The sequence below is a fragment of the Harpia harpyja genome, chromosome 11 (assembly GCF_026419915.1).
Source record: "Harpia harpyja isolate bHarHar1 chromosome 11, bHarHar1 primary haplotype, whole genome shotgun sequence".
Lineage (NCBI taxonomy): Eukaryota > Metazoa > Chordata > Aves > Accipitriformes > Accipitridae > Harpia > Harpia harpyja.
Genome location: NC_068950.1, coordinates 29720901 through 29746104, shown reverse-complemented (window position 1 = coordinate 29746104; position 25204 = coordinate 29720901). Strand labels below are relative to the sequence as shown.

General features: G+C 40.7%; 1 protein-coding gene across 2 annotated transcripts; it reads right to left on the bottom strand.

Moving 5' to 3' along the window:
• Window positions 1-1379: 1379 nt before the first annotated feature.
• LOC128148018 (vitellogenin-2-like) lies at window positions 1380-25204 on the bottom strand. 2 transcript variants are annotated; one of them, XM_052801395.1, is made up of 36 exons: window positions 25135-25174; window positions 25003-25023; window positions 24749-24900; window positions 22977-23228; window positions 22253-22414; window positions 22017-22165; window positions 21264-21414; window positions 20988-21145; window positions 20745-20910; window positions 19720-19845; window positions 19156-19374; window positions 17964-18181; window positions 17705-17802; window positions 17281-17405; window positions 17069-17170; window positions 16310-16429; window positions 16034-16223; window positions 14160-14253; window positions 13862-14047; window positions 13184-13328; window positions 12840-13062; window positions 12574-12749; window positions 11707-12185; window positions 11529-11655; window positions 11004-11054; window positions 9995-10084; window positions 8678-8890; window positions 8441-8583; window positions 7899-8037; window positions 7233-7368; window positions 6611-6797; window positions 6192-6283; window positions 5016-5113; window positions 4113-4272; window positions 2534-2695; window positions 1380-1677 (listed from the first exon to the last, which is right to left on the bottom strand). In XM_052801395.1, exons 1-36 carry the CDS (start codon window positions 25172-25174, stop codon window positions 1559-1561), a joined length of 5469 nt encoding a protein of 1822 aa, XP_052657355.1. In that variant the 3' UTR covers window positions 1380-1558. The 2 variants fall into 2 exon arrangements, with proteins under 2 accessions (XP_052657355.1, XP_052657354.1); XM_052801394.1 differs by having other exon boundaries at window positions 11529-12185; window positions 25135-25204.

Sequence of the window (25204 nt, the reverse complement as noted above, 5' to 3'; positions counted from 1 at the left end):
TATTTACGCCTGTCTTTCAAACATATTCCCTTTGGTACTAAGGACATTACCTTTCCAAACTATGGAACTTACATGCAAACAATAAAAAAAACCTCACATATGTGCATCCATGGAAGGTACCAAAGCTGCTGGGGAAAGCAAAACAACACAATTTTTACAGAATGTTCTCAAATGTTTCCAAAAACTAGCCAGTGATTACCTCTCCACCCCACATGGTCATAGGTAAGTGCCATTTTTCTTCATTGGTTTCTACTGATTTTAAGAACCAAATAACTTGCTTCTCTTTTAATTAATTTACTGAAGATCTACATTTTTAACAATTCAGTAGGATCACATTCTGCTTTGCATTAAGAAACTTCAATATAAAAAATGAATGTGTGTTCAGTCAGTAATAAAAATGGCTGGACGTGTGTCTGTGTTAATTGGGAGAATGCTGATGAATTAAGGCAGATGATAAACTTAAGAAAGTACGATAGCATTTCTATTGAAATTTGTGCAAAACTCCCGATGGCTTAAGCTGCCAACAATCTCCTTGCCATCGATGGTTATGTCTACACCATCTCCTTAGGCTATTCGCTGAGAAAAAAATTCACCCAGCATGCATACTCAGCCTGCAAGCACGGCCTTTGGGGTAAGCAGAAAACATCTTCCGGATCCGCTGGAATCCTTTGGGCTCCAGAGCTCACAGCAGACGAGCACATCTCTCACCGTGCCCACGCAGACCCGCAGCACTTGGCAGGAGGCAGAGCCCACCTCCTGATGGTGGCCACAGCAAGGGCTCACGCTGGGCACAGAGGCTGGGGCATCTCACCCACAGTGCAAAGGTCTGGCTCCGCTTCGGACCCTTTGGCAGGCAGTATACTTGGTTAACTCCACCAAGTCCTGTTCAAAGACCCCGATTTGCACTAGCTTCTGCATGTGGTGCATCAGGAACATAACATGTTCTTGACTCCCTCAGAGCAGCCTTGTCCAGTGGCATGAGATTCAGGCTTATTCCCTGATCTTGCTGTTCCCTATGGCAGCACTGGCATGTCACATAGTTACTGCAGAGCACCACGGCTGCGTTGCTGCTGCGGAGGGTGCTGCATCACACGGAGGTGAGCGGTTCCTGCTCCGGGTGCACACGACCCCAGCACCAGGGAAGAAAGCACCAAGGGAAACAAGCAGGAGCCTGGTACCACAGCTACCCAACCCATATCCCCGATGGGGCCTGACACGGACACATGTCTGGCGGACAGAAGATGGTCACATACTCAAGAAGTCTACGAAATGGGGGGTGAGGAGAAGTAACAGAGACCTCTTCTTTCCATAACCAGTGAAATTAGGAAGCCTTCATAATTTTTTCCATGCATGGATTTATTACAAAATTAGATATTTAAGGGCAATCATACCAGTTTCTACAATAATAAAGTTTAATACTTTAAATTACTTGGGAAGATTCACATGTCCTTAAACACTTCATTTAGTATCTCTCTTATTCCTTAAGATGAGTTTTCTTACACCACAACATAAAAATATTAAAGTGTTTCTGTTTTCTCCTGTGCTGCAATGTACAGCTTCATGCACTGCAGTCTTCGTTCTCACAAGAACATGCTATGTGTGCATCAACAGTGTCCTGTATATCCTCTGACTTCTGGTCGAACTTAGTCTGTTTGTCCGTCAGGCTGGTAGCTGAATCTGATGGGGAACAAGAAATGAAAAGTAAACAGTATACTTCTGAAGCAGTTCTGCAAGGTACAGCACTTACCATGCACCAGTCATTAATTACAGCAGGCTTGGCTTCTCCTCACTGGCTTACATATTTATATTTGTCTAAGTCACGCAGAGATGTTCCAGGAAACTCAATTAATAAGCCATTTCTACCTACTTCCATGTAGAATTTTATTAATAACACATTTAGGAAAGGATATTATGGTCTTAAAGGAAAAACAAACTTGGAAAACAGACATGAACCTATCATCTATATAATCTATATCTACCTTATATGATCTCTTATTATCTACAATATACCTATAAAAAATATATCCTCCTATATCGCTGCACCTGTGTGCAGGAATCTCATCCACACCTGCCCTTCTATTGCCTAAATCAGCTTGGTGAAATTGGATCATGCCCAAAGCCAGCTATATATAAAAAATACAAGGCAAGGATCTCCGCTGCACATGATCAGATGTGGCTGAGTCCTCACAGGCTGCAATACACAGTTTTTCAGTTGAATCACAACGTTGACTCTGCTGTTACCCTGCCCTTACCTTGTTAGCTCAAAGCACCATGAAGGGAAGCTCAGTTTAGTTTTTAAATTCCAGTATAATGAAAACCATAGTAAAATTACGACAGAAAACCATCTCTCTCACTAAAGGAAGTTTTACATATTAATGAAAACAGGGAGACATCTTTGGTCAATACCACAGTAAGTCCATCCCTACCTGTGGATGTCAGATTATTCATATGTTTCAAGTGGGTAACTGAGTCAAGGCACCATTTATTTAGACTTTTGTGCAGCTCCTATTCAGTAGGATTTCTGTTGACTTACCAGCTGGGAGACAGTGGAAACCAACAGTGACTGGAGTAGTCTTGGTGGCAGAGCATCCTTTCATACAGCGCAGCACGGGCTCTGTAGAATAGCACTTGGACTCTACACCCACAAGCTGAACTGTCTTCTCAAGCTTCACAAATGAGCGTCGCAGTTTGCAGGCTGTAACATAATAATTGGTGATAGTTTATGTGCTTACATTCAAAAGCTTAAGATCTCCCCAGAAGGACCCATCTGCCAACACTGCCAATTTGCAAACAACTTTCCTCTATGAAAACTATATTTTCATCATAAGTGAAGCAGCATCACTGACTGATAAGCTTTTCAAATCAGCTTATTGGATATAGAGCTACTGAAAGTTAATTTCAAATGCAACTGGTTTGTTTCTAGGTTAGCATGTAGAAACATAGTCTGATGTACTTTCTAATAAACATTTTTCAAAGTAAACTGGCTTACTGAATAGCTGCAAAACCACATTCGAAAGTGTTGAATACTCAGCAGTGGAAATAAAGGGGGGATTTCTGACCAAATAAAAATAATCACTAAAGAATTACACTATTACCACTGTCATTCAGACACAGAATTGCTGTAGAGAGAGACCAAAAGTCATTGCTGCCAGCCAGTAATATTGATCTCATTTTGGATTCCCAGGACTAGCAGTTAGAAGTATGTGAGAAGCTAAATGGACCACAATTTATTCCTGACTATAAGATTTATTCTCTAAAATTCCAGCCATTTCCACCATATGTTAAATGGAACCACAATATGTGGTAACTACCAACTGTGGGAATATTATTGTGTACATGCATGTGGACTCCGCATCCCTCTAAAGCAAGTTTGATGCCCAGTATTCTTGACAAAGACATAGAAGAATAACAGTTAATGCACAGCTAAACATGTAGAAGTCATCTCCAGGGACCGAGGAAGTCCTTCCCACCAGGACAAGTCTCCTTTACAAAGGCAACGTGCCTGTTCTCCTCGCAGCACTATGGTATGCTAGTGCATCATAACCTCAGCTGAGAGCATCAGCACACCATAAGATCCTAATCTACTGGAACACTTAAAATACAGCTTTTAACTTCAACCATGTAATTAAGTCCCTGGAACTGCTCATGCACTTGAATGCTTTGCTTGACAGGTTGCACTGGTTCAAAAACCAGGTGGTCAGCCGTGGTAATAATTACTAATCCCCATCTGATTTTTTGATGGGTCAAATGCTGGAAACTGATGTCTGGAAAACACTGTTGTGCTTAAATCAAAGCATTCCATGTGAATGTATCCTCTCACATTTTTTTCTGATCTTCTTCTAAAACACTTCAAAACTGAAACAAAGATTTTGTTTCAACTTGGTTATTTAATTTCATCTGACTTGTGTATTTTGGCTTGTTAGTTTAACTTGTAATTTCTTATTTCTTTCTAAACTGGCAAATAATTTTAATACTTAATATGTAAGTTAATAATGTATCCTTTTAAAATGCTTTTTATTTCCAAAATGTTTACAGATTTTAAATTTTCTAAACAGATTCTACATTTTCTAAACTGCAGTAATATTATGTTAAATTTATTAGAGCTTGCATACCTCCTGTGCAAGGCTTTTCTTCCAAAATCCAAGAATGCCCAAAGCTCACTGCATCTTTAGCTAGATATCCGTTGGGCATCCGATATTCCTGTTCACATTCTGCGTCATATTTTCCACATATTCCACACATTTTCCCTGCCATCCATAAGGCAACTTGAATCTTTGAGAAAAAAAGTCAAAACCATTTCAAGTTTAAAAAAGTAATACCTATGGAGCAGATTTTTGCTAGGCAGGTCCCTTCCAGTATAAGTTAATGCACAAATGTTTAAAATCTCTTTAGTAAGAATTCAAAAAGGTCTGACAGTCAGATGCCAAACTCCTGTTGTGCTGCAGTATCTTTAACTGTTACAGCCTTTAAAACCCTCTGTGCCAGTCTAGTATGTTAAGTTATTAGTAGTCTAGACTGTTAATATGCTGAAGCTTTTTTCTGATGGATGTTTTCATAGTATAGGTGATAGATACAGTATGGTTTGTATAATTTCTTACATTCCCATTTCACGTTAGTGCAGCCTTTAAAGCATTCATTCATATTAAAAGAATGGCTGCATTTTTGCTGATTTGAAGAATTATACAGCTGTAAGAACAGTGGACAGGAGCTGAAAACTCATTTTTCTTGCAAATGCACTGCTGGCTCAGTGTGTGTACGCTTACGGGCCCATTTCCCAACACATACCTGTACTGCAAGAATAAGGTATTTTTGTCGATGAAAGATTCTCACTTCTCCCCCTCAGAAATAAACAGCAGGACTGTGCAATCCTGTAGTGTCATCTTCCCTTTGGGGTTTTTTGGGTCCTGCACACATTTGGCTTTGCCAATGTATACTCTTGCACTCATACATACAAATTTAAGGGAATCCTATGGAAATTTCTCAACACTCAAGCTTATGAAGAGGAAGAATGATACCCTGAATGTGTATCCATCAAAGTACAATTTATCAATGCCATAGGCTGGGGCAACAAGTACAAGCCCTTGCTTTTCACTGTGGATCCACAGAGGAGCACCTAGAAGAAAACAAAATAAACCAAAGCAAAATCAAAACCAAAACAGACCTGACCTAGCTTCTTTAAGAAAGAAAAAAGCAACTGTAATGTTTCTAAAATGTTCTTTTCCTTGATATTCCTCAATTGTTCTGTTCAAGAAAAAGAACATACAGCAAAACAACGTAGAAATGTGTATACATAGAAAAGAGGTGTTTGTAAAAAGTTGGAAAACAATTTTAATGATCACAGATTTATTCATTTTTCTTTGGGTTATTAACATATTCATATTTATTTTTAGAAATGATTACAGAGCTGTCTGTAGTATCTGTATAGTTGTGCAGATATACAAGGCCCTGAGTACACTATTGCGGTAAGGAAAGACAAAGAACACTGTCACTGAAGCCATTTCTAGCACAATTATCACTTGCCAGGTACGTAAGAAATAGGACAGAGCTCAGCACTGACAGGTGCTAACCCAGTTTCAGCAAGATTTAGCCTGATTCACATACTACAGCTCTACAGTCAGGAAATACCTGCCTTGTACATAGCCCCTGACTGCAGAGCACAGAATGAAACAAGGTCCTCCTGTACCTTTCACAGAAAAAAACTGCTCCTGCTTTGAGAGAAGCAAGCAGGCTATTTTACCAGTTCTCCATATTTATTCCTAGCAGGTTTCAGAACGCTAGCCAAATTTATACCTACAACTCAAATTAGGAAAAACATTGGTATACAAGTGTGGTGAATTTTAGAAAAACATTAATTCAGAAAGTTTTAATCAAGCAAGATTTTTCAGTATAACTGAAACACTTCTCAAATTTGGAACTCCAGCAGGAGCTGCAGTAATGTATGAAAAGGAGGGACCTTCATGTCAGTTATATCTTGCTTAGTTTGGCCACTTCAAGAGCTTCACACTCTAATCAGTCTTTCTAAATGTTCCTATGCAAGTGAGTAAAATACATGTTCTTAAATAGAAACTTACAACCAAAGGTAGAAATATTTATTGGATACAAACTGATGGAATCTCTTTGATAGTTTTTTTTTTTCTTTCTTTCTCCTAACACATATGTGAAAATGAAACAACTGATGCTGCATCACTTACCAGCAGATATGTATGAAACATTCGTCGTGGGGCTTTCAACCCCATCTACCAGCAGTTTCACCTGCCCTTTCACAGGACGCATATCAATTTCCCTGTTAAGGAGAAGAGCGTTCATACCCTGTTTGTATCAGGTTCACATGCATACAGCGACAAAGGCATTTTCCTGCTCACTAAATATCACTGGTCACAGCATAAGCTCATTTCAGCTACTGAAATTACATCAAGGGTATTCTTGTCACCTAAGATGCAGGATACCATCATCAGCATCACATTCAATATGCATGGAAAGTAAATGAGGGAAATGCTGAAATCCCACGGGCTGCTAACCATTGCAGTAAAGCTCAGATCTAAGCTCCTCTCATGTTAAATGTGGTCATTGTAGTCTGTCACACTCCCAGCATCTGGCAGGAGTTACTTACTGACTGCCAAGCTTGATGTTGATTGCTTTCAGGTTCATAGCTTCTTCAGCCTTCCTCATCATCACCAGGAACTTAAGGTCAGAGCTGCAATCCTGAGCCAAGATGTGGTAGCAGTTTGCTGGCATTGTGTAGTTAAACTGAACTTCGTTAAAGGTTGTGATCTTGTTGTGCGAAACTGAGCAGTGAGCTGGTTAAATAAGATGCCAGTAAGTGTTTGCTCTTCCATAAAAGAAAGTCATTAAATGGCATATTTTATTTTTAGTGCTATATTATTTTAGCTTTATAATTTTTTCCACTAGGTGACATTTTTGTATGGCTCTTGGCTACTGAGCACCCATAAATTCTAAAAAAAGGCATGGAAAATATACTCCTCTATCTAACAAAATATAATTGCCAGAAAGTTTAAATGTTATCAGTTCAGATAATTGGTATCTTGATCCCTGAAATGCTGGTGATTTCTGTACTATATGCACAATATTGTCTCCCAGTTGAACCATCATGTCATTATGACAGCACATTTCCTAATTAACTGGAGACAAATAATCCCAGAAAAATTCAGAAGGTACTCAAGTAATTTGGGAGACTGAGGATGTCATGCTTCTGAGCCTGATTAGACCCTGACCTTTCAAATTCTCGAGCACTGCAGAGGGGGCTTCAGCAAAGACATTCCAGATGGGAGGCTGCAGCTCTGAAGCTGGTATCCTCGGACCTACAGGGAGTGACAGGGGAAGCCTCATGGCTTTTTCATAGAAGATCATCTGAAAAGGAATTCAAAAGCACACTCAAAATACACTTGTGCCAGGTATTCACAGCAAACAGCTGAGATCAGCTTTTTCTCCTATTTGGAATTAGACTTCAATTTCTTCTACTTTGGTTGACACAGACTTTATGTGAACACAACTCATCTGACTCACTGTCCATGAGCTTTTTGCATCTGCTTACAGTTTTTGCTCATGGTGTGGGTCACCATTCAGATATTATTTGGGAGAGAATGAATTAGTCCCCTTCAAAGGTAGTTAGGTGAACACTTAGGGAGCTACTACAGATGGAAACACATGTCATTATGAGTATCTATGGCACTCTCTTTTTCCATGAACAAAATCACTCAATGAATATTCTTGGATGTAATATAAGAAGGTTGAAAATAAACAAAAGTTGCTTTCATCATTTGCACCCAAACTGATGCTTACTTGATTTTTCTTTCTCAGAATTGTCCCACTGTAATTAAAATGCAACACACTTTCTACTAGGAAAAAATAGGAGACCGATAATAATATTTCATAATTACATCAGGAAGCTTGATAACAACATCACATGTCCTTGGAGAAGTTAGAGCCACGATCACCCTGGCTTGTCGAGAAGGATTCTTGTCTGTTTTTTCAGAGAACCCCAGCATAAACGCAGCCCCAGGGACAAACTTGTAAAACCTTCAAAAATTCAAATCAGAAAGATCTGGTGAAATAGAGGAGAAAAAGCAGCACACATCCCAATCAGGTTGTCTCACGTCTGTGTGTAAGTAGCATACAGAGTCTTCAGAATCATTGGTTAGGTCCCCATGACCACACTCTGCTTTACTGATCAAGTGTTCAGTGAAAGGAAGGATCTGTTCCTCAGTTTTCAGTAATTATATCCAGTATAAAGAATTACTGTACATTACAATAGGATGGCTATGATCTCCCACTCAGCTTTTATGTCTGAAGGCAGTACTCGGACAAATCAGAGAATAAAATAATAGCTGGTACTTTAACCACTAGAATCTCATGGGTGGATGCTGATTTTTCCCAGCTGACCCATATCATGAACAAGTGGCACTAAAGACTAAAACCTCACCATTCTGCTATGGATCTGACACTTGAAGGAACTTTAGGCCACTCCAGTTTCACTTGTACAGCAGGGTGGGCAGCAAACCGCCCAGTTACCAGCTCAGTTGAAATCTTGTAGTCCTGGCAATTCCGGCCCCATTTCAGGTAAGCCTATAATGGAGAGATAAATGGTCCATTTTTAAATGCATGGAACATGGTTTTCCTGTGATGCATACAGCTGTATATAACTATTTTTGAGCCTTACCGCTGCCTTGTGAGCATTAAGGACTGAAGCATCAGCACAGAGCTTCCACTTGCTTGAATCTGTGAGGTTTGACACAAATACCTGCATCTGGGGCCTGATGGAGTCAATATCAGCATATACCACGAGCTGGAGGCCTCCTATCTTCTTATCATTACGAATGCCATGAAGAAAAACAGCTAATACTGGTGTTTTAACATCTCCCAAAAACTTAGGCTAAGAAGAAGGGGGAGAAAGTATGCAGAGAATATAATTATAAAAGAGTTACCATGGAACATTTTAGATGCAAGATCTAGATGGATAAATGAAAAGTAAGCAACTGAACTGCAAATATATACCAGCATATGTACCACACGTATATACATGCCTATAAACTCTCATGCGTGTGTCTTTCATGTGCATGTGCCTCTGCATGCACAGATGGATTTTATCAATGTATTTTACATGAGCCAAAAACTTGTGCCATTTCCTGAGCTACAGCTGATACCGTGGAAATATTCACATCATTAGGATACAGTAATGACTATATGATTTGGGCTTCATTGTTAATACCCATATATTTGCCTGTGAATGAAAGAGAGTGGTTCAATTTGACTAACAACATCAGCTGTCAGTTGTATTCATCACTCATTCTCACAACAATAACATCTCCCAGCTAATGTCCTCCTGTTTCTCTCTGGTTGGTCTGCTGGCTTTCACCTCACACTTCAGCTGTGAGTTCTGTGGGGCAGGTGGGTTTTGTGGCTGCACAGCACCCTAGCACAAAATATAATCCAGGACATTGTCTTCAACACCAAGAACCATCCCCCCCAACAGCAGGGCCTTAAGCATGCTACGACCTGCAATTCCTTCACTCCATCGTTAGACTTCACTTCATCACTTGCCCCAGAGAGCAAGCCTGCACGCATCAGACTGGGTGGTGGTGAGGAGCCAAGGTGCCAAATGTCACCTCTAGAGCATGCCTTCTGCTGAGGCTCCCCTTTGCCTTGGCCTCCACCACCAACACCCTCTCGCTGGCACTGCAGCACCTCAACGTCCCTCCTGGTTGCAGAGGTCACAAGATCAGTCTCTGCAGGCATCTGTTGGATGGGATTCCCATGAAGAAAGGGTCACGGTGCAAGTAAGAACGATCCTCACCTCACTGCAGAGGAAAGTGTGTGGGGGAACTATGGTGCATGTCTCACTCTTGATTGATACCTGTGACTTGAGAGGTTGGTATTTCTCTCTTCCCATTACCCTAGCTGTACAATTACTGCAAGGTCACAGCCACTCTGCCATTCTTCCAAGCTGTCAAAAACCCCTAAAAATGATGCAACTAACCCGGGAAGCAGCTCGAGATGAGGCACAACTGGATCTGGTAGAAGAGTAGGTGCTGCTAAGTCGGTCAGCTGAGGGTCTCCTTTTTGGGAACTGCAAAAAGAAAACACATTATGCTCAAGAGGGTAACTTAAAAGCATCCTTGAAGAAATTGTACTAGGCAGTGCTGCAGAATACTCTCTGTCACAGCACTTGGTGTTGGTAAACTTGCATTCCAACCCTGAGCAGCTCATTGACTTGCAATATGCTTTGTCCTGCTTAGTACATGTGATCTAGCTCTGAAAAATGTTGTTTACTCAAATATATCTGACTGCTCAGAAGAGACAAATAAGGAACATGTCTAGATGAGAATTCCCTGTGTGAAAAAAACAATGGACCAGAGCAAGTCAAACTGAACCAGCCTCTTAATTCAATATAAAAGACCAGAACTGGTTCATTTTACTTCTGGAAGGGCCTGATCAACTGGAGGACACACTGAATGGACCAACTGAATGGAAAGGATCAACTGAATGGACATGCACAACTGAACTTTTTACTTTTTGAGGAACACTAATATCAAGTACACTCCTCCTGGCTGGCTCATGCCCTAGTAAGAATCTTCTGCTGAACTGAAGTACCATCAAATAAGGTATCCTCCCACATTTGTCAACATTGCTATCCTGGTGTGTATCAACAGTGATTCCAACCCAAGAAACCAAGTGATCAAAGCCAGTCAAATGAGCTCTTGATGGTAGGATCTTTGCTCCTCCAAAGTGTGCATCCCCACTGCTTCGGTAGAGCTTTGCATCTACTACATCTTTGCAGAGCCGCAAATGGCATCATGAGCGCAACACAAAGGAGAACATAGCTCTCAGTCTTTATGCATCTCAGAAGAACCACCACTGTTGATTTGGTCTTCTAAATGTTATCAGTACTGTAATTTCCCTTAACAAAGACAACAAGTTGCCTTTAAGGTTTCCATTTGACTCATGACAGATTCCATACTTAATTTACTGAGGAAATAAAAACTCACCTCTTGTCTATGCGCTGATCTAAAGCGATACTGATAAATCTCATGATCTCCCTTTGAAAATGATAAAAACAAGAAGATGAAAAGTCTCAGAAGAAAAGAAATGCTGCAGTTACATTGAAATCTGAGCACTGGGAATTAAGTAAGAATTTTACCAATTATCATTCATACATAGTTCTGTATGCTTTGTCACAAGCACATAATGCAAGATTTGAAGTCTTTTTGTTCCTACTGCAAAATTAAGACAGAAACGTGCAATATATATTGACAGAAAGTAGTAAATTGGCAAAAAATGGTTCCCTGCCTATAACAAAAGTTTCAACAAACTTGTGGAAATTTTTGAGATGCTTTGAAGTAGACATCTGAGCCCATGATTGCAGGTGTGTTTGCAGAATAAATTTTGCAATTTTATGTTGCTAAAATTTACTGTGTCAACTCATAATTTCATGATTTATGATGCAAATCCAGCTGCCATCAGGAATGTGATTCATGAACATTAGCAGCATCAGTAAATTTAGTGACAGTTACCCATATTTTGGAATAGCTGCTGCTGCTGCTGCTGCTGCTGCTGCTGCCACCTTCCAGATGTCCTGAATGATGCCCATGGCGATGGTGACTCAATGACTTGCTGCTGCTGCTACTGCTGCTGCTACTGCTGTCATTCAGATGACTTGAGTGATGCCCATGGCTACGGTGGCTCAATGACCTGCTGCTGCTCCTACTACTACTACTACTGCTACCTTTGCTACTGCTACTCTTGCTGCTGCTGCTATTGCTCTTGCTGCTGCTGCTGCTGCTCTTGCTGCTGCTGCTGCTCTTGCTGCTGCTACTGCTACTCTTGCTGCTGCTGCTGCTGCTACTGCTCTTGCTGCTGCTGCTGCTCTTGCTGCTGCTGCTGCTGCTCTTGCTGCTGCTGCTCTTGCTGCTGATGCCACTACTGCTAGGGCTGCTGCTCTTGCTTCTTGCATCTTTATTTCTTGCTTGCTTTACTTGATCATTCTCATCTTCATCTACGGCCTTTTTACGGTCAGGAGAAGCAGCAGATGATGAGGAAGAAGAGGCAGTTGAGGAGGCAGAAGATGAGCTGGAGGGATTTTTTGCTTTGGGGTCTGTCCCAAGCTCTGTTAGCATAGCATTTCCTTTCTTAGAAGGTTGCTTCTTCTGGTGTCGCGTTCTATTTGCAACCTGCAAAAACAGTTCAAAGTGCAAGAGAGGGGATATATCTGGTTCTGTATTTACAAAGTAAAACTTCTCGGGGTGTCAGACAAGCTGCTCATATAAGCCTTTCAAGGGACAGCAACTTCCCTGCCTCACTCACCGCAGAAGCTGCGGAACTCCCTTAGATCCACTCCGCCTAGCTGAAATCTAGCCCAGCATGGAGGACCAGTCTCAGCTGGATGCACCCTGTAGGGTCAATCCCTCCAGATGTGGCACTGGCTGACAGGCCTGGCACTGGCACCTTTCAAACTAGCCCCATCCTTGCTTTTCCATGCCAGCTTTCCACACTGAACTTCAAATTCTTGGCTTTATTTATGGGAGAATATTCCCCCCTCCCATGCTCAAAGTCTCCTACCTTGAACACATTTTCAATGCCTAGAATCTTCTTCAGTTTAGCTTGAATGTCCTCATATCGAGATGACTCATCCTCTTCCTCAGACTCTGAGTTTACCACACGAATTATTTTCGAAGCTGCTCTGGATCCTGCCTGAATCTCCAGCTGAATTTTGTCAATATCAGCATCTGTTTGAACTACACACCAGTTGCACGTATTAGAAGGTTATACTGCTTCAAATAGCACCGACAAACCTAAGATGACAAGGCTTCTGCTCAGTATTGTACCTGGTATCAAGACTATTTTAGCTTCATGTTCTCCAATTAATCTGTGCAAATACGTATTTTTTAGGAAACTGGCATCTTGTGATCTTCTGGAAAAGCAGAGCTGACAACCAAGACGATGCAGTTTGACACAAATGTCTCGTTTATGAGTTTTTCTTCCTGTGCCATAGCGAAGATCCTCTTGAGAGCTATAGGCATGCCTCCTTGGCATGCTGTCAGCTCCTTGCTGCATTGGAGATGAGTACATGAATACCACTGGGAGCATATCATAGGCAAGAGTAAAACTGCAGACATGTGCATCACGGAAAGGGTAAATATTACTGTATAAGCAAAAAGGAATAGGTTACCATTGTGGAACCTTCACTGGAAGCTCTCTCTGACGGTTTGAAAGGTTCTTCCACAATATCTGATGAAGCATCTCCTGGGAGAATTGAAGTCCTCTTTTCAACACCTAGTTCTCCTATATTTCTTGATACGGCAAAAGCCTTATGTCTGTTGAGATATGCACAAAAGATGGTGAATTATTCCAACTCCTTGTCTTTGAAATAAATGAAATAATACATCCCTGTCAGTATCATGTGCCAGCACAGAGACATGTTTGAACAGAGGGTTTGTATATGCATCTATACGTATAAACATTATTAAAGAGTTCATGACAAACATCAGTTCCTTATATCACAGGAAGTTTTCAAAGTCTGGATAAATTTAAACAAATTTCCAAAACATGAAAGGCATTCATTTAAAAATAAAAATTAAAACCCCTAAAAGACAATAAAATAATAAACAAATAAAAATTAAAACCACAATATAATAAACAAATTAAAATAAAAATTAATCTCCTAAATAATTTAGGTGTCTTGTGACTTCTAACTCCCCTGTTTCTCTTCCCTGCTCTTTATCCCAAAGGTTCTGCTACACACTGAAAAGTCACTATGCCTACCTAGAAACCTCTGTAGGAGGTCAGTGAATGGTGAACTTCATAAGGTTTCAGCAACAGGAAATATTCTGAAATAATGCTACCGTACCTTCCAACCACTATCTCAGTTTCCTCATGGCATGGATTTGTTTCAATCTTAATATTTTTCAGTTTCGTGTCTATCTTGGCATCAAACTTCATTGGCGCTCTTGTCAGGACCTTGCCTTGAATTTCAACAGCATGTTGAAAGTATTCTGTGTTGACACCCATTGTTGCAACTGTATATACGTATAAACTGAAACAGAGTGAAGTGGTCAGATGTAAGAAAGGTGCTCTTTTTTAACAGGTGGTTCTGCCTTTTCATAAAAAACCTCCATCATATGTAAAGCCTTAGAAACCTGCCATACCCTGGGTTTATGTCAGACCGAATCCGCATGGTGGATTCAAGCAACTGGGAAGGTCTAAAATCTCCAGTTAAAGGGGGGGTCATCTTTCCATCAACTGCAAATGACAAAACAACATTTAAACACGGTAAAAGTGAAAGAAAGGATTTGAATTTAAGCAAGACACAGTTTTCAGGACGAGGTAATATTTTTGTTAATACAACAAATATGGCTGGAAAACAAGACAGACTTTGGGGTACATGAGATTTTTTACGAGTCTGAAAAATACTGAAAATATACAGAAAGCTTGTTCTGTAGGCAAAGGTTCTGATGCAATATATTGAAAATGGAAATAAAAATATAGTAAGAAAATAAAGAGCTAACCCAAATTGAAAGCTTGTTAGTTAGTATAACATTAAAATTTCAGAAACGCGAGGAGCCAGAAGACAGAGTAAATGGTGGGCAACCAGGCTAAACAAACCCTGCTCTCCAATCTTTCCTCACATAAAGTGTGAACATCTTTCTTGTACTGCGGACCCAAAACTAGACATTGTACTCCAGATGCAGCCTCAGGTGTGCTAAATAGAGGGGGGAAATTATTTTCATGTTAGCTCTGCTCTTGCTGTTGCAGCCAAGGATGCAGTTGGCCTTCATCACCACAAGAGCACACTGCTGATTCACTATACCAGCTTATCCTCCAGGCCTCCCTGGCCCTTTTCTGCAAAGATGCTTTTTGTCTGGGTGATGTACAGCTTATACATTGGATGGGTTACTCCATCCCAGGTGAGGGACTTTGCCTTGCCTTTCTCAAATTTCATCACACTTCTGTCAGGCCATGCCCTCCAGGCTGTCAGGGTCCCCTGGGGTGGCAGCCTGACCCCCCAGTGCAGTGACTGCTCCCACCAATTCAATGTCATCATTGACACAGGTTTGCTGAAGGTGCCTTCTTTTCCAAAGTTCAGATTGTTAAAAGAGACAATGCACAAGTGCTAACACTGGAGGAATGTTGCTCATAACAAGCCACCAATTAGACTTTCATCTGTTGACTACTCTTGGAGATCAGCAGTCCAGACAGCCTTCACTCACTTTGTAGCCCATCCACCCAATCCATACCTCCCCAACTTGGCTACAAGGATGTCACTTTAAAAAAAAAAAAAAAAAAATTAAAACACCCACAAAACTAGGAACAGGTTCAAAGATCTTATTAAATCAAACTAACAAACCAAAAACCAAGAGCAGTGAAGAGTGGGCACACACGAGACTTCTTTAAAGAGCACAAGTACATGTACTTCTCCCTTCATTCCTTATGTGGTGTCAGCAGAAGGAAGGGTCACTTTTGCCTAAATTAAAAGTGTGCTGCACAACAAACAGTATGATCACTGAATTGACTTCTTGATAAGTATTCGTACTTGCATATTTATTCTTTTGAAACAGAGCTCTCTGTCTCTTTTCACAAGCGCTCTTCTCTACCTGCCTTCTCTAACGTTACTGGTAGTCATCTTCGGATTGTCTTGTGTTTTCTTCTCTGTTTAAATCACCATTGAATCCTGCTCAGCTTGTCTGTGCATCTCTCGGGAGCCATCCCCTTCTGCCCATGTCTGCGTCAGCTCCCCATGCAGCTCTTGTTTTTTCTGGCCTTGAATGGTGTGACTTTCTCTCTCTGGTTTCCCAGATTCTCACCTCAACTTCTCTGTCTTCAATCCATTCAAAGATGAGGCAGAAATCAGCTGTGTCCAGCTTCTCTCCAAACATCTTCACTCCCTCCCCTCCACTACCAAAATAAGTTCTTTTTCTAACTAACTTCCTGGTTTTGCCCTTCCTTCTCCAGCCCCTCTTAGCCTGTCCCTCTCACCCCCTGCTCAGAGCTCGCCCACCCGATCTCGTACATCCCAACTCACCGTTGACTGCCGCACGTGCCAGAGCGGTCGTGTATGACCCGTACTCCAGCGGCAGACCCGTGCAGGTAGGAACGATGTATCGCAGCTCTCCCAGCCACACCGGCTGCGTCCATTGTCCTGCGATGCCGTTGCGGATTTGGCTGACGATTCTCTTCATCACTGTGTTCCTGTCAGCAGGTTCTAGCACAGTCTGCAGTAAAACAGAGGTCCGAGAGGTTTAGATATAAAAGTACAACGGTGTCAAATCTTGCAAAGAAAGTGAGGGGTCCCTGGTACCTTCACAGCCTGATGCAGGACTTCCTTATTGATGTTGACATAGGCCAGCTCTTGGCCAAATATTTTCAGGTAGGCTGATATCAGAGGGGTCTCTGTTGGCAGCTCCTTCCATCCCAGCAGCTAGGGAACAGATAAAGAAACAAGCAAAGTTCCTTAATGCAACACTTAACAAATGGTAATTCAGCAAGGTGATCAAACCCGTCACTGACCAAGCTGCAGTCTTCCATTGCTGCTTGCATTTCCTTGCTGCTTTGTAAGTAGCTCAGTGTCACTAATTCAGACTTATGCCCTGTCATTGAGGTGCCCACGAATAGCCTCCTGCCCCGTGCTCTGTATTCTGACGCAGTAACATTTACACAGAGGGTCTGGGCCATTAGTACCCCAAAACCCGGTCTGAAAGCACAGCAACGAATCAGCTTTTCTCTTGAAGACAAGACTTGTAAACTAAGCGAGGTAGATGAAGGGAGGGAGGAGGAAGCCTGCCAGGCATGAGACAGACGCCTGCTGCAATGCCCTCCTCCCCGCTCCTCCTGCAGCCATACCTGAGGTGGGGAGGAGGCAGGGCCAGAGCGAGAATTTGCAGAAGCTATCGCAACCGTCGCAGGAGTGATGTCCCCTGCACGTCTCTCTTTCACAGAAATACTCGAGCTGACTGCTAGGCGGGTAGTTTACCTTCTGAGACAGGGCTTAACTAGCACAAGAAGCCCCACTAAATATTCCTTCATATAACCCACACGTTGCATTACTGAAAATACCTACAGCTTTTCCAATCTCCTTTATCTTTTTGTATGTGGGATATTCAGCAAACGGGATATTGCGTTTCATGATGATGTCTGTGAGGCCTTCCACGCGGACACCAACCTACCAAAACAGCGTGCAAAGGAGCAGTCTGAAACGTACTTAAAGAGACAAAACTTTGTGGTCAATTTTAATTTTAATTTGCTTTATTATTGATTTAGGTAAATATTTACCTCCACCAAATCAGCCACTGACCCTGCAGAATATGCCATCAGCTTGGAAATTATTGCTGATGGGAACATCGTTCCCGGGCTGTTCATAACAAAGACATCTCCTGCAGCACCAACTTTGTAGTTATCTATGGCAGAAGTAAAACAAAAGACACAACTTTTCTCTAACCATTCTGCTTATCATTCAAGATCATATTTCTGCAGCTTTTTCCATTGCCAACTCTAAGATATAGCATTACATAAATTTTAACTGTTTAGGCCAAAATTAATAAATGGCTACTCATGCACTTTTAAATATGTGACTGTAACATTTAATTCAATTTCTTATTGAAAGGCAGAATGCCATATTTCTCCAAAGAACTTAATGTCTCTGAAGAATGGATTTCTGAAGTGAAAGTTTCCTGGTCACTGAAATGCTTTTACTCACCAAAGTAACCACCAAAATGCATGACCTTGCTATACCGATAGCTCAGCCTGTCCAATTTGGGGGCCAGCAGCTTAAGGGCGATATTGCAAGCTGAAGATCTAAACAAAATGAGAAAGGTAATAATACCCAGAAGTAAGCTGCACCCCATCAGAATATAAACTGAATTCAGTCTGTCAGCACATGCAGTGCTAACTAACAAGAACGTAACAGAACTTATTACTTGCAGACGATCGACCACTTTGTTCCTGTCTCTACTTACATGTTGTACGTGTATGGCAATCTGCTCTTCGACAAAGCCTTCATGTGGGAATACACGAAACTGGCCACTTGCAAATTGCTCTCCTTCATTGCCACATTAGCTATCGTTGTTATTAAAGGAAGGGCAGGCCTTGTCTCAAAGATAACAGCACAAGCCATCATTCGCACTTCGGGGGGAAGCGACTGGTCTGCAAGGATCTGGATGAGATATCCCTGCACCTGCAGAGGAAAAACAGTGTCTGGAATTACCAGTAATGGAGACTTTTTCCACAGACCGGATCCACACGTAACCCGCAAGAAGTATGTAAGAGGGGGTCATTATGCCTGCAGAAGGGTTTCCTGATCTTTTTTTACTGCATGGTTCCACATCATTTTACTAAGACAAATGAAGCAGCCATGGAGGAACAGCCCCATGGAGAAGGGCTGGCACTGAATCTGAAATAAATGTCCATATATCAATGTATTGGGTCAACCCACCACAATCAAAAAGACATCAGCATAGCTTTTTGCATTAACGACGTTCAAAGACCAGTGAATAACATTGGAAGAAACAACTGTAGATAATAAGATTCATTCTTTGGAGTAACTCCACTAACTCAGTGAGCATGTTTCACTATTTTAGACCACTTCTAAAAGCAGAGCTTCAGCAGCTCTCCAAAGACAGTCTGAGTGGATGATGTCTCATATAGCTCCTATATCTACACCATCTGAACGGCAGGACTCTTGTCTATGATTACCATACCAGCAACCTCAGCAGGAGGTCAGAGGTGACTCATCCAATCTTAAGGGAAAGGTCTAGAAGAGGCAGAGCAATGTCGACATTTTGTCTAGGAGGACAATAGAAAGTGACTCTCTCTCTCCTCCTGACTATCGAGGCAGTTTAAATTATATGTCTGACTTTTAGGTGGCTAATTTTCCACTATATATAATTAGCACAGGACTTAATTGGTTATGACAGTTGACTAAAGAAATACTGCTGGTATCCTTCTGGAAGCTTCCTACTGACTAATAATTATTACAGCTTAGCGGAAAACATCAGCTGAAATATAAAACTGTATTGTGTTGTTCTTAAAAATAATCCTTTTTTTTTAAACATGCTGAATCCACACACATGATACCATTCAACTCATTACCCATACAGTATATATTCTCTAATTCACTAAGTAAAGAAATCCCTGACAGATCCTACTTACTGTTTTGGGGTCCTTCCAAGCTATTTTTCTCAAGGCCATTATGGCATCAATCTGAATGTGGATGGGGATATCAGAAGCACTGGATGAAGATACGGGAAGGAACTTCACGATGCGCTTGATGCTGGCTGGTTCTCCCATGTTGCCAATGCACTTCAGAGCTAATTTCATTTTGTCTTCACGGCCCCTGCTGATCGCTTCATCTGCCAGGTCGTGGATGGGCTATAGACGAAGCACAGTTCAGTCTTCTCCTCCTAATGTATAGATTGTCCACAGTGTTCCCCTTACCCACTGAAAAGCCTATCACAATAAAGCAACTGGTTTTAGTAAAACCACTCAGTGATGGCTTCTCTCAGGATTTTACCTTACGATGTGAAAATTGTGTTTTCAGTGATGAAGCAGATATATCTACGTTAATAAAATGATTCATTGCCTTTGTTCTGAAGGAGCTATGAAATGTGTATTTGCAAGTCCAATTGCCATTTTTATACTGTATCTTAAATTAATTAAGCTAATGTAATTAACATTACTGAGCTATTAAGAACAACCTAACAAAAAGCCACCCACCTGAAGAGCTTCTTTAGGACAAGCTGAGGTCCGAGAACAGTATCTATTGATCACAGAACTGTATCCCAAGCAGGCAACTTGCTGAAGCATGGGACTTTTCTGGATTCGAGAACTGGTCACTAAATCCTGGGGGGGGGGGGGGAAGGGGAAAAAAAATTAATTTGGTATTTAATACAGTGTTTCACATAGCTTTCAGAGCAGGAAAATCATCAGAGCTTATCTGAGGGGAGCAATTTCAGAATGATTATTGTTCACATCCAAACAAATTAAATCAGCTTGTAAACATTTTATTTGCAAGCTTCACTTAGGAGCTTAATTCCCAATTAGTTTCAATATATAAAAGTTTACATAGCACCATTTTGGTTTTCCTCAACTGAGCATAACACTGAAAATACAAAGATTATAGGTAAACATCAATCTATAAAAAGAACATCTTAGAACAATGTGCAACTCAATTTTATTTATGATGCATTCTCACATCATATCTTTTTTTCCTGTTTAAGAAGAATATTGACTAGAGATGGCAAAAATCCTGTTTGGAATAAATGATTCATTATAGCGTCAAAATATTTGATGTGTACATTAATTATTTACAATAATTGATGTGTACATTAATACTTTCTGTTGCAGCACTTTCCAGTTCATAGGAATAGTTTGCAATTAAAAGAGCTATTCAAATGACATAACACATGAATCACCATTTGTTTCAGAAATAAGAGACTGAAGTGGACGAAGTTTTGTCTGTAGAAGGCATGACATGTGGTCCCAGCAAGCTAAAGTGAGAATTATTCTCAGAAGCTGTTAGGAGAGAAGAGCTTTTATATCCATGTAGCAAAACGAAGACACAGGACTGAACTCTTCTCTCATATATGTAATGCTAAAAGAAATAAATAATTCAACATTTGCACAAAACTGGTGTACAGGAGAGGAGAATCCAGTCTCTAATGTACTTAATAATCAAAGGTTGTCATCAATTATCATTCCTTTTGTTATCAGATAGGAGAGATTCACGTGGATTTACTCACTGCTGCTGTTGAAACAGTGTGTTCATCAGCTTTCAATAAATGGAGAGCAAAAGAAATGCTTAGAAGAGTCTGAATGTAGCTAAGGTCATCATTGCGAATTCTGGTCTTAATGAATTTGAGTGCTTCTGTGGTGCCTGTCGCAGAAACTGCACTCAGCAGCCATCGCCTGCAAGCAGGTTAAAAAAAAAAATCTCAATTCTCCAAAAATGAAAAAGTTTCTTATAAGTTGGTATGATGAAATACCTGTAGCGGGGTTTATCTGAAAATTGTCTCCAGATGGACTCAAGACTATCAGCGCTTGCTATCCGGCAGAGCTGGACAAGCTCCAAGAATCTGTACGGAACATCATCATGGAAATCTTGTTGGTTATTCAGGACTATGTGTTGCAGTGTTTCTACTATCTGTTACAAAACACGAGAGAGAGGGCATACATAATTAAATCCTTTGGAATTTATGATCATTGCTCTTTTATTAATTTTTTTATTAGGAAAGCAATTTGAAGACCTAAAAATACTGTACCCGTTGCTCGGGGTTTTTCATCTTGATTAGCTGCAGTGGCATCTGTGGCAGTACTGATGGGAAGTGGTAACGAAGGCCTCCGTAGCTCTGCATGGAAATGTCTGGGGCGCTCCCCCGTTCGCTTCTCACTTCAAGCAAGGTGAGTTGTTGTCTGTCAAGAGACAAGTGTCACAGGAGGAATGAATTAACTCTCTTCCTCCACCGGCCTTGGCTGTTTGTTGGTTCAGTGATACTGTGATGGTATCAGTTTTACTCTTTAATCACTTTTCTTATCATAGTAAAATCTTACTATTTGCTAATGGATAAAGCCTTCTAATTGGAACAAAATAGTTTTAGAGTTATCTACAATGAAATCTTTCCTGAAGAGGAGCTAAACCACCATCTCCTGAATGAGAGCTACTGAGTCAGTGTAAACGATGATCTTATTTCTATGTGCACCATCTTCCTCCTGACACTATACATTAGCCCTTTTTCAGGACAGACAGAGTAATAAAGTTGCATTCTTGCAGTATAAGCAAGCAAAAGAGCTTTTCTCCTTTTCTTCCATGTAATTGTAGTGCCAAGTTCACCAGGGTACAAAAAAAGAATGGTTCACAGAATTTTTAGGAGTGTGGAAACCCCAACTATGAGTACTCACGGCTCTACCCAACTGCTGGGGAGCTCAAGTCTCACTTCACTTTGACTGGGAGTGAAAGGGACTGCCAGAATCTATAATTGTTCTCACTTTGGGAAGCAAGCCCATGTCCCACCTACCTTGCTTCCATGACAGCAACACCGGTAGGTTCACTGAGTGGTGAGATCTGATATACCTGCTGTGACAGCACTTCGGTGATGAGAGTGCCGCCGTCTGACTGCTTCAGTTTGTAGGAGAAAGCCGCAGTCCCTTTTATGAGCCTTCCTTTCTGGAGGAGGACAGAGAGACCCCAAGAGTGAATGGGCACAGAGTGGCCATGCTTGTAATTAGGAAGATCTTTTCCCATCTCACGTACCATCATGTCAACAGGACAAGGATAGATGTAAGCCATTCCAACACTCTTCATCACTTTTTCCTGGCAATTATTTTGGTCTACGGTTTTGGTAACAGAGACTCGGCTGTTCTTCCTGTCTTCCTGGATGACATACCTTGTATGGCAAACACCTCCAATTCCAGCCTGTGCACGTCAATACAGATAATGAGATTTCCCAATTATATCAGGATTTCACTGCCTCAGAAGAAGTTTTACTGAATGAAGATTCTGAAGGAGCAGTATGAGGGTAAGGACCTACTGAACAGTCTTAATTATGCTTTGAAACCTGTTACCATTACACACAATGAATCCTATCGAACTAAAAAATAGACACATGAACAGTACTTAGTCAGGGGATGGAGTTTAAAATTAAAAACTAATCAACTAATTAATATCAACAATGAACAAATAAAATGGATCAAGTAGCTGTATCAGGGAAGCCATATAACAAATACATTCACAGCTAATAATTCTTTTTTCTTTAAAGACTGCATGTTAAGTCTTAGACAGATGTCTTAAAAGGAATCCAGCCCTTATAATTCCTTCAACACGTACACGCACACATTTTCTTCTGCATGAATGAAAATCATCTTTTTTGGATAATGAACATTTGAAAGTAGATGCAAATAAACAGAAACTTGAAGGAAGAGCACCTAAAGACAACACATCCTTTAGGTACAGTAGTTTTAGCACAGAAAAAACAAACCTCTTGCAATTCATACACATTCTGTGATTTTTTAATGGTTAGCTGCATCATGTTCAGTATTCCTCTCACTATGTTAACACACATATCGGGGCAGTCTTCTGGGCCATAAATGTTTCCAATCCGTCCACTACTGTATTCAAACTTGAAGGGCCGGGTAAAACATGAAGAAACCATTTGGGTGATTTTGGAAGATCGAGTAAATGAGTCCCTGGGCCAGATGCCATTGTATTCCTCGAATTGTGGAGACCGGATCTGGGAGGAAATTAAGAAAAGATACTTATGTGAATAAAATCACTTTGGTTCTAAATATGCAAACAGATTGGAAGAAATTAACATAATCACTAGTTATATACTCTTTCCTTCCAAATGTGGGCTTAGAAATTTATACAGCAGTTTATTCTTTTGTCTCTTGCTTACACTATTGTAAAACCAGTACAAACCCTGTGGGCTCAGCAGTGTTATTTTATCTTACAGAAGCAGTTAACGTATCGCTTTTATCTTCCAGGGACATTTTAAACATTTTACTTGCATTAACTCTATAGGGAGAAAGGCTGATTCAAAAAGTAATTTAAAAATTTCAAATAAAATTCTCCCAATTTTTTCAGCCTTAAAATAAATGTTCTGCTTTAGGTGAAATTTAGCACTTTAAAAGTTTATATCATTCTAAATGGCAAAAAAAAAAAAAGTTTTAAAATGTTTCATTTTAACTCCTCTCCTGCCAAATTTTTTTAACTGTACTAGTTCCTATATTTGATTCTGTTACCAGCTGGGCTGAAACCACAACAGATTCATACTTGTAAATTGCTTAAATCAACCCAATTTTTTTTTTTTAATAATGAACAATGTATTTACAAACCTCCCCCCCCCCATATTGAGACACAATGTAAATCAGAAGCAATTGCAATAACTTTGGCAAAATTACTGCCAGTTTAGGTGTCTCAGAGCACAGCCTGGTGCATGCCATATAAGAATTTCAGGGTGAAGACTATAGTGTGAAATGCAATCCATAGCCCATAATTTTGACATCTTGCCCTCATCAATGAAAGAAGATCTACAGCTCAACTACAGCCAGCGAGAGCTCTGTCACTGAACTCAGTGCCCAAAAAGGAAGCTCTGATTTGTATCTAAATTAAACAGACAAAAGTATTTTTCTGAAACATTTATTTCAGATGGGTCAGGTCCTGTCTCTGTTGATGTTGGCAGAGGCATGATTTCACACGTACAGAACTTTTACAGCATTATCCAAACACTAAATATTATTACATGCTCCTTTTTGATGCCTTTCATTTTTCAATCCTCCTTTCATCACTTATCACTTTTTATCCTTAGCTTTTATCACTTTCTATGTCTACATCTATTAATTGCCTGCATGACAATGATTTTACATACCCAAGTCCTGGCTTCCCAAAGAAGTTGGAAATGTGTGTTGAGACTAGAATCAAATCTTAAACTCAGAGCAGGCTTGAGCGCCTTGAGTTAGAAATAACCATTTTCTAACAGAACCCCTGATTTTGGCACCTCTTTTTCTGACACAAAGTCTTGAGGAACACCTGCTACAAACAATTTCCACAACAAACACTGGTAAGTGACTGGATGCCAAATCAGTCATCACTTCTGAAACTGTAGCTTGCAGATCATTCTCTGACATCCACAGCGCTAAGTCTCCAGTTGTGTTTCCTACAGTTTTCCTAAACCACAGATTAGCCGGATGCAGTTATGACTGTGATTTATAGTTCACTGTTACATGGTACGTTTGGAAGAAGACATGGTACCTTGAGGAGGTAAGTGTTCTCTGACAGCCCACTGATCTCTAGTTTGCTGCTCAAGCGCACGCCAGCTTTGGCTAAACTTTTTTCTTGAAGCCCATTCAACACCCAGCCTTCATAGCTGTACAAGTGGCTCTTTCTGCTACCGAATCCAGGATCTGTGGGGAATAATAGCCATTTTCACAATACTTGCAAGCATGTTCTAATAAACCGAAATCACAAAGTCACCAAAAGAAGGTTATAGAAGGAAATCTACTTACCAATGTCAAACTTCTGGCTACCTGCAAAAAGAAATGGAAAACCACATGAGTAACATTCAGTCTTGATCCAGCTGTTGCCACTGAACTTAAGGAAATTTTGGGAAAGAGAGATGAAGGGATATGTAGGCTTACCTACAAGGGTGAGCGCTAGTGCAAATATGATTCCCCTCATAGTGAAGGTGAATGGGGCTCTGCCAGACAT